The sequence below is a fragment of the Martes martes genome (assembly GCF_963455335.1).
Source record: "Martes martes genome assembly, chromosome: 15".
NCBI lineage: Eukaryota > Metazoa > Chordata > Mammalia > Carnivora > Mustelidae > Martes > Martes martes.
Window position 1 is genome coordinate 2071569 of NC_137903.1, and position 12277 is coordinate 2083845.

Here is a 12277-nt window from a genome sequence, read left to right on the forward strand (position 1 = left end):
TTCCCCCACCCCGCCTGCGTCTCTGCCTACATGTGATCTCTCTCTGTCAAATAAATAAATAGGGGCGCCTGGGTGGCTCAGTGGGTTCAAGCCTCTGCCTTCAGCTCAGGTCATGATCTCAGGGTCCTGGGATCGAGCCCCACATCAGGTTCTCTGCTCAGCAGGGCGCCTGCTTCCTCCTCTCTCTGCCTGCCTCTCTGCCTACTTGTGATCTCTGTCTGTCAAATAAATAAAATCTTTAAAAATAAATAAATAAATCTTTTTTAAAAATGCAAAAACAAAAAGCAAAAAACTTAGTGGCTCAAGGGCTACCCGGGTGGCTCAGTTGGCCAAGCCTCACGTGTGATTTTGGCTCAGGTTGTGATCTCAGGGTCATGAGATCGAGCCCCATGTAGGGCTCTGCGCTCAGCGGGGAGTTGGCTTAAGGTTCTCTCTCCCTCTGCCTCTCCCCGCCAATGTAAATAAATAAATCTAAGAAAACCCACTTGTGGCTCAAAACAGCAATAACAAGGGGATGATTCTGGTTGTGGATCTGGGCCTGGCTGAGCTCAGCAGGGGGGCGGCTCGGGCTCAGGGCCCCTCGTGTGGGTGGAGACCCCGCAGAGCCGTCCTCACCTGGCCAGGTGTCAGCAGGGGCGTCAGCAGCAAAGGGCAGGAGGACACCGACACGTGACTTCTCCACGGGACCCCAGCGTCCTCACGGCGTGGCAGCAGGCTTCCAAAAGCAGCCGTCCCAGGACCAGCAGAAGTCGCAGCCTCCTTTGTGGCGTTGTTGCTGTAGAAGTCACAGTAACCTCGCTGTCGCTAATTACCGACCGGGGATTCGAGGGGAGGGGCACCGACGTCACCCATCAGTGGCTGGAGTGCCCATGTCGCGATAAGAGCACGGGGAAGGGGGGATTGTGTTACGTCCCTGTTAGAGAATACAATCTGCTACATTCATTCATCATCAAAAAGGTTGAAACCAAACAGCGACCCTCGTTTTTTTCCAATCGGCTCGTTTCACTCGGGGGAAGCTGTGTCCTTCTGTGTCCTGCCGGGAGCTGAGCTGCTGGGCTGGGCTCCCCCGAACCTCAGAGCAAGAGGGTCCGCGCCGGCCCAGGGCCGTGTGTGTAGGCTGGCACCAGCGGGTGCCAGGGTGTCCCTCGGCCTTGACTGTCACACCTTTCTCCAGACAGCCACACGGCTTCCCACTCCCCCTCCCTCCAGGGCAGGGCTGGGATGTCTTCTCCTCAGGAAAGCCTCTCCTAGTCGCACTGGTGGAAAGCGCAGCCCATCCCTCGTTTGTCTCTGTCACTTGTGTTACCCCTGATCCCGCTCTCCTTTCCCCAAAGCACTTATTGCTTCTTCTTCTTTTTTTTTTTTTTTAAGATTCTATTTATTTATTTGACAGAGACACAGTGAGAAAGGGAGCACAAGCCGGGGGAGTGGGAGGAGGAGAAGCAGGCTTCCCGCCGAGCAGAGAGCCAGACGCGGGGCTCGATCCCAGGACCCCGAGATCACGACCCGAGCCGAAGGCAGAGGCTGTAACCCACTGAGCCACCCCGGCGCCCCGCGCTTATTGCTTCTGACCCTGTCAAGTATCCGTCTTCACCAGCCCGCTCTCGGCGCCGGGGGGACACTGGGCCACGTCTGCTTCGCTCCCTGACGGATCCCAGCGCCTGAGGTAGGGACTGGCACATAGAGGGCACTCGGGAAATATTTGTCAGGGGCGCCCGGTTGGTTCAGCGTCTGCCTTCGGCTCGGGTCATGATCCCGGGGTCCTGGGATCGAGCCCCGCGTCGGGCTCCCTGCCCAGCGGGGAGCCTGCTTCTCCCTCTGCCTCTCCTGCTCCCCCTGCTCGAGCTCTCTCTCAAATAAATAAAACTTAAAAAAAAAAAAAAGAAAGAAATACTTGTTGAAGGACTGAATTTTTTAAAAATACTTGCTGCTGGCAAGGTTGTGGTAAGACTACTGTGTCCTTCTAGCGGGACTATAAATTGGTGCAATACAGTTTTAAATAAACTTTTAATTTTGAAATAGTTTTACATTTAGGGAAAAGTCGCAACACGGTACAGGGAGTTCTCGTGGTCCGCTACCCAGCTTCCCTCAGGTTAACCCTGGAGTTTCTGTGGTATGTTTGTCAAAACTAAGAAACTAGTTTTGTTTTGTTTTTTTTTAAGATTTTGTTTATTTGACAGAGAGAGGGAGCACAAGCAGGGAGAGTGGAAGAAGGAGAAGCAGGCTCCCCGCCGAGCAGGGAGCCCGACGTGGGGCTCCATCCCAGGACCCCGAGATCACGACCTGAGCCGGAGGCGGTCGCCCAACCAACCGAGCCAGGCGCCCCTCTACGAAGCTGGTATCAACACATTCGTCTTCACCGAAGCCCCGACTGGATCCCGGGCCCCCAGTGCCCCGCGGATGTTCTGTCTTCCCGTCCCTGTGTCCCAGTCACGCTACCACAATCGGCAAGCCATACTTTTTATTTATTTAATTTTACAGATTTTATCTATTTATTTCAGAGACAGACCCGAGACAGAGCACAAAGGCCGCGGCGGAGGTGCTCAGGCCCAGCCTGGGCGGGTTTCCGCCCATCAGCCGGTCAAGCTGGGCTTCTTTCCGCACCGGAGAGCCCGGGGCGTCTGGCCCCAGGGCGTGTACCTCCTTCTCTCCCCGCCGGTGCCCTCCTTCTGTTCACCTGAGCAGCTTTCCTGGACGCTGGGCCACGTGTGAAAAGACCCCTTATAAAGCACACACCCTTTGATGAAGCTACTTCCCTTCGGCAAGTGGAGCCCGAGGAAGTCCACCGGGGCACAAAGACTCCGGAACAAGCACGGACCAGGAAGTGATCTGTCCACGGCGAAGCGTCGGGCTCAGGACCATCAGCAAATGGGGAGCTGCTGGGAGGGGCCGCGTGTGGCTGGGGTGGGGTGGGGTGACCTGACCTGGGGGAAATGACAGTCCGCCCCCTCTGGGCATCCTGGTGCCAGAAGCTGCTGGCTGTCTCCACAGGGTGCTGCGAGCGGGTGACTCAGCCCCAACGGGCTTCCCTTCCTGGGTGCCGCCCTCCGAATTCAAGTTCCCACGGCCCAGGGGAAGGAAGTCCTTTGCCTACGGTCCTGGGCCGTGGGAGGCAGATCCGCTGTCAGCCCCACAGTTGTGTGGAGGGAGGGGGATCGGTTCCCCAAAGGAAGAGACCTCCACAAAGGGTTTGTCGCACAGCATTCTTCCATCAAAACATAAACCATCTCGGTGGTTGGGGTGTTGTTGTTGGTGGTGTTTTATTTATTTATTTAAAAGATTTTATGTACTTATTTCACACAGACAGAGATCACAAGTAGGCAGAGCAGCAGGCAGAGAGAGAGGGGGAAGCAGGCTCCCTGCGGAGCAGAGAGCCCGATGCGGGGCTCGATCCCAGGACCCCGGGATCATGACCTGAGCCGAAGGCAAAGGCTTAACCCCCTGAGCCACCCAGGTGCCCCAGTTGGTGCTGTTGTTTTAAGTAAGCTCTGTGCCCAACTTGGGGCTCGAAATCATGACCCTGAGATCGAGAGTCACCTGTTCTACCAACTGAGCGGGCCAGGTGCCCCTGGCATAGCCCGTTTAAGATGGGCAAGTGTTTACAATGTAGATGGAAATAAACAGGTATAAAATAATATGCATAGCATGATTCTAGTTACAAATATGGTTGGAAGAAAAGACATCAAAATATTACAAGTGGTTATCATTTTGTAATGGTATCATGAAATATTCTTACTCCTTTTTTGCTTTATAAATATTTCCCAAACTTTCTACAATGAATATATAGTTGGGGGGGGAAAAAAAAAACACCAGTAATTTTTTAAAAGTTCATGCTCTTTGGGGCACCTGGCTGGCTCCATAGGGAGATCTTGGGACTCTTGATCTCAGGGTTGTGAGTTCGAGCCCCACACTGGGTGCAGAGATGACTTAAATAAGCGAACCATCTTTAAAGAAAAGCTCCTGCTCGCTGGTCTGGTTATTTCTATTCTAAGGCGATAAGTTAGAAATAGAAAGCTCTCGGACACAGGTGGCCATTCCAGGCTTTAATAGTGAAACTGGGAAGCAGCCGCTCACCATTGCACGGATGTTAACTGCATGAAATATATGGGCTCCATTAGAGACGTGAATGTTTTTGGAGAAATTTTAAAAAGACACGGAAAAACGTTTCTCATGGCTGAAGGAATACAGCAGAAACTAAGACCGCGCGGACAGGTGATCCGCGCAGCCGCTCAGCGCCCCCTGCGATCCAACATCCAACAGCCCTCCTTCCTCCGTAACGACCCCCGGGAGCAGCCTCAGACCTGCTGTGGTGAAAGACCTTCCAGAAACTTCCACCCCGTGATGGACCGATCTGTAGGTAGGTATACATTTCTGAGTAGGCTCCACGCCCAGTGCGGGGCTCGAACTCACGACCCCGGGATCAAGAGTCGCCTGCTCCCCACACTGAGCCAGCCAGGCGCTCCTGGGCTGGTATTTTTTGTGAAATGCCACAAAAACGAGTTACTAGAAAAATGACATGAAAAAGACCCATAACGTTCAAACTCGATTTTCAGTTTTTAGCTTCGGGGTTGAATCACCGGCACGCTTGCCCCCCATTTCTGCGCATGTCTGCGGGCGGCCCAGGGGGGCCGCAGCTCTGGGACAAGGGGCACGTCATTCCCCTGGGTGTTCACACCACAGATGTGGAGGCCACGTGAGTGTGCTTCCCCTTCCCCGAGAGCGACAGAAGCTCACGGGAATCACAGCGCGGAAGCAGCTGCCCCCTCGTCCCCGCTCCCCAAAGGGGACCCCTGCCACGGTTCTCGCATGTCCTTCCAAACATACGCCATGGACAGCTTTTCACGCCAGCACCTCACACCTGGCTCATTCCTGCGGCTGCGTGAGGGGCCGTCATGGGGTCGCTCTACTGAGATCACTGTGACCACACACTCGGTCCCGCGATGGACACCCGGCGCCCTGCCCCCAGCCATGCGAGCTGTGGGAAGCCCTCCTTGTTGGGTGTGTGCTCCCGCGGTTTGAAAACGTAACAGCTTGCTTTCTTCTTTTTAAAAAAGGTTTTATTTATTGACTTATTTTAGGGAGAATGAGAGCAAGCAAGCAGGGGGAGGGGCAGAGGGAGAGGGAGAAGCAGACTCCCCGTGGGGCTCGATCCCAGGACCCAGAGATCATGACCCGAGTCGAAGGCAGCCGCTTACCCGACCGTGCCCCGCAAGGCACCCCAAAGTGGCAGCTTTCTTGAAACACAACTCACATCCATAAAATTCACCCTTTCGAGGTATAAAATGGAGTGGTTTTACTCCGCTCAGAGTCGTGCAGCCCTCCCTAAACTATGGACCATAGCCACGGCCCCAGCCGAAACCCACGCCCACGTGCTGTCACCTGATGCTCCCCCTTCCCCAGACCCTGGCGACCACTGCTCTGCTTTCTGTTCCTGTGGATTTGCCCAGCCTGGACGTCTGTCTGATGGAATCACACCCACGTGCTGCCGTGTCTGCCCTGCGCCTTGCATGTTTTCGAGTTTCCTCTGCGTCGTGGCGCAGGTGCTGCTCTGTCCCTTCCCGTGGCTGGGCGGGGCTCCGTCGGTGAGGCGCTGCCGCCGTCTGTTGTCCCGTCCATTGGCTGATGGACATCTGTGTACAGACTTGTGTGTGGACATGGGCTTCCAATTTTCTTGGGTCATACCTGCGAGGGGGAAGGACTGGCTCACAGGTTTGACATTTCGCGGAAATCCCAAGTTGTTTTCCAAAGTGGCCCCACCCTCTTCCAGGCACCATAGCAGAAGCAGACAGGAGCTAGAGTCCGTCCCCCTCCTCACCGCCCTCGGACCCTTGTCAACAGCGGGCTTCCTTCAGCCATCCCCGGCGGCGTCCCGCGGTTATCTCATTAAAACCTACTTTGCATTTTGCTAATAACTAATGATGGTTGAGCATCTTTTCATGTGCTTATTAGCTATTTGTGTGTCTTTTTTTGAGAAATGGCCATTAAAATTCTTTGCCCATTTAATTGGGTTGTCTTTTCGAGTTATAAGAGCCCTTTAGACATTCTAGAAGCAAGTCCCTTATAAGACGCGTGGTTTGGAACTATCTTCTCTTTCTGTGGGTTTTTGTTTTTTTCATTTTCTCGAAGGTGTCCTTTGAAGCATGAGTTGTTAACTTTGATGGAGCCCGCTTTATCTAGTTTTTGCCGCCTGTGCCTCTGGTGTCCTCAGAAATCATTGCCTGATTGAAGTCATGAAAATTTAGGTTTTCTTCTGAGAATTTTATAAGAGTTTTGACTCTTACATTTTGGTCTATGACCTGTTTCAGTGTCTGTATACGGTGTGAGGTAGGGGTCTGGCTTCCCTCTGTGGATACTCAGCTGTCCCAACTCACATTCGGTAGAGATCCCACTCGTTCTTGGCAGCCTGCACATATGTCCCTGGTGTCAGACTGTCCTCCAGAGAGCTTGGACTTCCCCCGGGGGAGCTGAGCGCCCGTGTTTCGGACTGGCCACCTGCAGTTAGGAAGGCCCTGATGCTCACCAGGGTTGAGCAGTGGGCTGAATGAAGTGGAGATGTTTCTCTCGGAAAAGAGAAAGTTTCCGAAAGAGTGTCAATGCAGACGGAGCAGGCCCGAGGTTAAAGGCCTGCTCTGCCCCTTACTGCCCGTTGCCGGTTGATGGGTCACCCAGACGTCAGGGTCTGTTTCAAAGGGAGCCACGGCTTGCCTTCGTGGGGTTGCTGCAAAGAGTGAGTCCGTATGAACACCCTGGGCACAACAGGCCCTCAAGGACAGCAGCTGCTGTGATGGTCCAGTTCCCAGAGCGGGTGGCGGAGACCAGGTGATCGCTGGGGGCATCTCAGAGGGATGGTGCTGGAGCCATTGGGGGAGGGTGAGATTTTCAGTGACGAATGCTCGCGTGTGGAAACCAGACCCACGGTGTGTCCCTGTCGCCCAGAGTAAGGCGGTACTTGAAGTCTCTGCCGTGACATGTCACGGAAGGAGAGGACATGACGGTGAGACAGATCTGAGTGACAGGCAGGCAGGCCGCAGCAGGCAAACTTGGGGGTGCCGCTGGGGGCTTCTCAGGGGTTCAGAGGTCAGGGCAGGTGTCTCTGTACCGTCCCCTCCTCCCCAGACTCTGCCCGTCTCCTGAGAACAAGGAGGCAGGGAGCGGGGCTTTGGTCACGCAGCGGGGATTTGATCAGAGTGCGGAAGCTAGACACTAAGTCGCTGCGGCAAGACCGGGAGGAGAACTTGCTGGACGTGTGTGCAGAGCGGGCGGGGTGGAGCTCGGACCGGCTTCTCCTCCTCTCTGTTTTAGTCTGCAGGGGGCGGCCACCGCGCTCCGGAACCTGAGCCTTCCTTCCTTCCTCCTCTCTGTCCCCCGGGGGAGCGGCAGGAGGTGGAAAGGCCACAGCTCGAGAAGCTTTCGGGAGCGCAGGCTGGCGGGGCAGGCCCACGCGGGGGGGCTCCCCGCGCACTCAGGGGAGCGCTGTCCCGGGACTCGGGGGCCTGCTCCCCACGAGATGAAGCCAAGGGCTAAGAGCAGCGGTGGGATGACGGCTGCTTTTATTCAAGTGACATCGGGAGCGGAGGGACAGGAAGTCGGCTGGATGGGGGCAAGAACGCAGATGGACTGAAACTGCCCAGAAGAGTCAACTCTTAGGGGCCAGAGCCCCGAGGGGACAAGACGCCCCTTGTACCGTCGGAAGTGGATGGATGGAGACTTCCACACGCAGGGCGCCCTTCCTGCCTCTGACCCAAGGCGCCCCAACGGACACGGCACGAGGCGCTGGCGGGACTGTTGGTGTGGATATGGGGAACAACTCCTCTGAGCTCAGAAAAGTGCCGGAATTAAAACTATGATTAAAGCCGCATGGTGAGGCAGGTGTGGGCTGGGGTAGAAGAAATGCCCGAGGGGCACACAGAGAACAGACCATCCACAGAGGAATGAGAGTGGAGGTTGCCCGAGGGCCATCGGGCCACCACGGGGATCCTGGGAGCAAGGGGCAGGGGCAGGAGGGAACGGGTGCCTGGCAGGGGTGTGCAGGGAGACGGGAGGCGCAGGGAACTGGGCCCACAGCAGTGTGCCACACTGGGGTGACCACGGGGCGGGGGGCAGCAGCAGACAGGAGACCAGAGGCCAGCCCGGGCAAAGGGCAGGTCCCAACTTCATGCCCTGCTGGGGGGAGACATGGGGTCTGGGACTTATCAGCCACACAGCCAGACTCTGGGGCGAGGCTCCCGTTAGCTGTTAGCAGGAGACCCTACCTGTGGCCAGGTAGGCAAGCTCCTCCCAGTGGGGGGAGGGATGGGACCCTGGAGCTCAGCCCATCCTGAGCCCTGGGGTCTGTAGGGAAGTGTGCAGTGAGCTGAATGTCAAGACAAGCCCTGAGCGGGGAAGAGGCCTCGGTCACTGCCGCAGGAGTTTCTTGTTGAGAAGGAAGATGAGGAGGTTGACATTGACCTTGGCCTTGTGGAAGAGTTTCATAACAGCTACACCTTCGTACTGCAGCTGCAGGAGGTCCTGGGGAGAGGGCATTGGGGGGCAGGCGTGAGGGCTCCCGGCAGTGGCCCAGTCTCTGGAAAGCTCTCAGCCTGGAGCCTCCCGCGTCCACGCAGCGGTCCCGGCCACCGAGACCCCACTTCACAGAGGAGGACGCCAAGGGTGAGAGAGGACAGTGACTTAACCAAATGTGAACTCAAGCACAAAGGCTTGAAACCTGTTTTCTTGTTCAAAAGGCCAAAGAGTGAGGCACCTGGGTGGTTCAGTCCTTAAGCATCTGCCTTTAGCTCAGGTTCTGATCCCAGGGTCCTAGGATCGAGCCCCACATCGGGCTCCTTGCTCAGCGGGGAGCCTGCTTCTCCCTCGGCCTGCTGCTCCCCCTGCTTGTGCACACTCTCTCTGTCTCAAATAAATAAAATCTTAAAAAACCCACTGCTTCCCTGAGTGCGGGCCTGTGACAGCTTCTTCCCCATCAGCCTCTGAGCGTGTAGAATCGGGATAAGGCCCTAGGGCCGGGCACGGGGTGCACGGGGCAGGGGCACGGGCCGGGGCTTTGGGTGCCCGTCCCACTCTGACCTCACCAGCCTGTGGCCCGTCTGCTGCTTGGCAGCGGGCTCTGTGTCAGAGCCTGGGGGCAGAGGGGCTTGGGCTGCGAGCCCCTCAGCCTTCTGCGCAGGAACAGAGGGTGCTGACCGGCTGCGGAGTGGAGCTGGTATCCTCTGAGGCCTAGGGAAGGGCTGCGGGCCAACCCCCAAGCCCAGCAGGCGGCCCTCACCTGGTAGTGAAGCTGAAACCGCTCCATGTCCACGCCCAGGAACTTGGCGTTCACTTCGAACTTGCCTGCCTCGTCTCCAGGGGTGATGTCAAAGATCACGTTTCGGAAGCTGCCAGGGACAGGATTTGACATGGGGACTCGGTGCCCCTTTCCAGGACCCCAGCCCTGTTCTTCCTCCCGCTGAGGCGCGGCCAGACAGCATTGTGTGTCCCTGAGCCCAGACCTCCCAGCCGTGCTCCCGCTCTGTCTTCCCCGCTCACCACGCCACAGACCTGCCATCTGCCTGGCCCTATCAGATGCCCGCTCCTCCGGGAAGCGCCCCCAGCATCCTGGGCCGTGGCTGTCTCAGACCGCCGGGCACATCCGCTGGCCTTAGTCTTCTGCCTGGAGGTGTCGGGTCTCCCCACTCCCCCAGAGCCCCTCCTGCCTCCCCGCGTTGGAGCACGGCTGGGGTCTGACACCTACTGAGAGGCGGGAAGGTCCTCGATTTCCACCAGGACACCCTTCTCCAGCAGCTGGGCGGCGGTGTAACGGAGGGCCGGCCGCTTCTTCCCTTTCCCAGAACTCCTGATTCAAAAAGGCCGCAGAGAATTCATCTACGCACCAGAGACACTCGTCCTCTGGGTCTGCGGGAAGGAGAGCAGAGCCCGAGGACCCTCCCTGGTGGAGGACAAGGGCCTGCACTTAAGCCCGAGCCCACACGAGACGGGGACCCTGCTGTCCTGGGATGGTGGTTCTTTCAAAGCTGGTGGAAGGGGAGCGCCTGGGTGTCTCAGTGGGTTAAGCCTCTGCCTTCGGCTCGCGTCATAATCCCAGGGTCCTGGGATCGAGTCCCACATCGGGCTCCTTCTCCCTCCCCCTAATGCTCGCTCTCTCTCAGATAAATAAATAATCTAAAAAATCTTAAAAAAGAAAAAAGAGATTCAGAGCTGGTGGAATGGGGCAAAGGTCACATGGGGGTGAGAGGTCACAGAGCCTCGGGCCGCGGGTGGTGCCTACGTGCAGCGGGGGGCCAGCTGGTCCAGGCAGGCCCGGATGTACTGGCTGTAGTAGTCGCCCTGCTCCTCGTAGAAGGCGGTCTTGGCGTCCAGGGCCTGGAGCGTGGCCCGCAGCTTCGCCAGCTCTGCCTTCCGCCGCTGCCGGTGCCGGCGCTGGTTGCGGATGTCCTGGGGTTGGGGGACAGGAGAGCTCAGGCCCTGAGTGAGCCCAGGGCGCCCCCGGGGAACGTCTTCAGGAGAAGCACGGAGAGGCCGATTTTACAGCTGCTTCTCCCAGGAGGGCCAGCTCAAGGACTCCAGCCCAAACCCTCAAGGGACCCGCACCGAGGAGGAACTGTTCCAAGGCTCCGTTTTGTCGTGCAAGAGAGCTGCGGGAATGGTCCCCTCCTGAGACCTTCTCGTCAGAAAAGACCGTGCACCCCCCGCCGGTGACAGTTTGGGGCGGCACTTGCCCGGGAGAGGCCCGCCTTCCAGGCACCTGCGCACCCACCGGCCCCGCCCACTCCATGCCCCGCCCAGCGCCCCAACCTCGCCCGCCCCTGCCCCCGCCCACCCCGGCAGGACCCCAGCCCCCGGCCCCTACCTTGGCCAGTCCGTCCACCAGACCCTGGTAGCCGTCGCGGGCACTGAGCAGCCCCAGGCTCTCCAGCCGGCGCAGGTTCCGCAGGACGCGCCGCTGCTTGTCCGCCAGCGGCAGGAGGGCGCGCGCGCTCAGTGAGCGGTGCCGTCGCAGGGGCTCCGGGGTCTGGCGCTCGCACGCCTGGCGCTCGCACGTCAGCCGCTTGTGGGCCGCTTCCTGGGAGGACAGAGGAGCGGGAGGGACCTAGAACGTTCTGCCATTCTGCGCCCCCCCCAGCCCCGCCCCGGCCGACCCCAGCTTCGGGGAGTGGGGGTAGGAGGAGCAGGTGGCTGGGGATAGAACAGCCAAGGGCGGCGTCACAGACACAAACGGGCCTGTGGGTCATCACGGGGGACCCGCATGGACGGCACAGCAGGAAGCGTGGACGCGCGCTGGCGGCCACCTCCCAATACTGCGATGGCTCCCGGGTGTTTGCGGGTGTTCCTGTCCTCTGTCCCGTGTTTTGGAAGAAGCCTCTACCTGCCGGCAGGCCTCACCTTCTCCCTGGGAAGCCCTGGCTTCGTCCTTCCCGCTGCTGGACCAACCGGACCTCCACATGCTCACGACCCCCCTCCAGGCCATCCCTGGTGTCTGCTTGGGGCGGGCTGGGGGCGGGTCCTGGGGAAGAATGGGCGGGGCTGGAGGCCGGGCAACACCCATCCGGTGAGGAGCCCGGCCACGCACCTGCTCCGCGGTCGCAGGGAGGGACAGCATCTCCTCGAGGGAGTCCCCAGGCTGGAACTGCATGATGTCCGCCAGCATCTGCTTGGTGCTGCAGGAGGGGAGGGGGAAGAGGGGAGGGACAGGGTCAGGCCTGGACGTGGGGCTGGCTGGGAGCTGAGAGGGAGGGGACCCTGCCCTGTGTTGTAGCTGCCAGGGACACTTGAGAGGTCCGGAGGACAAGCAAGGAAGGAGACGCCGGGGGGGTGTGTGAGGGGGGGGCTGAGGGCTCTCCGTGAGCATGCACGGTGCTGCCTCACCCCTGCACTCCGTGGACGCCCCCCCCCCCCCCGATGGTCTTCCTGAGTCCTGAGGCTGAAGGACAGGCTTCGTCCTCTGGGAGCCCCTCCCCAGCTCCAATGTCCCTCCTGCTGACGGCCGCCTTCCTCCTGGTGGCTCTGGCCACGCTCTCGCCTGGCCCCACCCTGCTAGGCCTTCGCCCACTGCCCGCCTCACTGGTTTACTGGGCAGTCAGGTGAGGGGAGGAGCCGCCCGCCTGGTGCAGGAATCAGTTGGCACCTCAGCTCCTCTTCTGCCCGGAACGCCAGCTAGCCCCGCCGGGGCCCCCCACCCCACTCACAGAACCGGGGATGGGAAGCTCCAGGCCCCTCTCCTGACCCTCACTTCCGGCAGGCCACCTGTCCCGCGTGTAAAGCCGGGAAACCATCCCCAACCTCA

The 12277-nt window shown here is 58.8% G+C and overlaps 1 protein-coding gene across 3 annotated transcripts in view; it reads right to left on the bottom strand.

Moving 5' to 3' along the window:
* Positions 1-5053: 5053 nt before the first annotated feature.
* The window catches only part of IQGAP3 (IQ motif containing GTPase activating protein 3), a gene marked incomplete at its 5' end in the record, with an annotated part of 36462 nt that continues 29238 nt past the window's right edge, over positions 5054-12277 (bottom strand). For all 3 annotated transcript variants that reach the window (XM_080824951.1, XM_080824950.1, XM_080824949.1), the window contains 6 exons: positions 5054-8508; positions 9263-9371; positions 9728-9829; positions 10262-10428; positions 10844-11056; positions 11564-11651. In XM_080824951.1, coding sequence (XP_080681077.1) covers positions 8395-8508; positions 9263-9371; positions 9728-9829; positions 10262-10428; positions 10844-11056; positions 11564-11651 — 793 coding nt within the window. In that variant the 3' untranslated portion in view covers positions 5054-8394. The remainder of the gene's footprint in view (positions 8509-9262; positions 9372-9727; positions 9830-10261; positions 10429-10843; positions 11057-11563; positions 11652-12277) is intronic.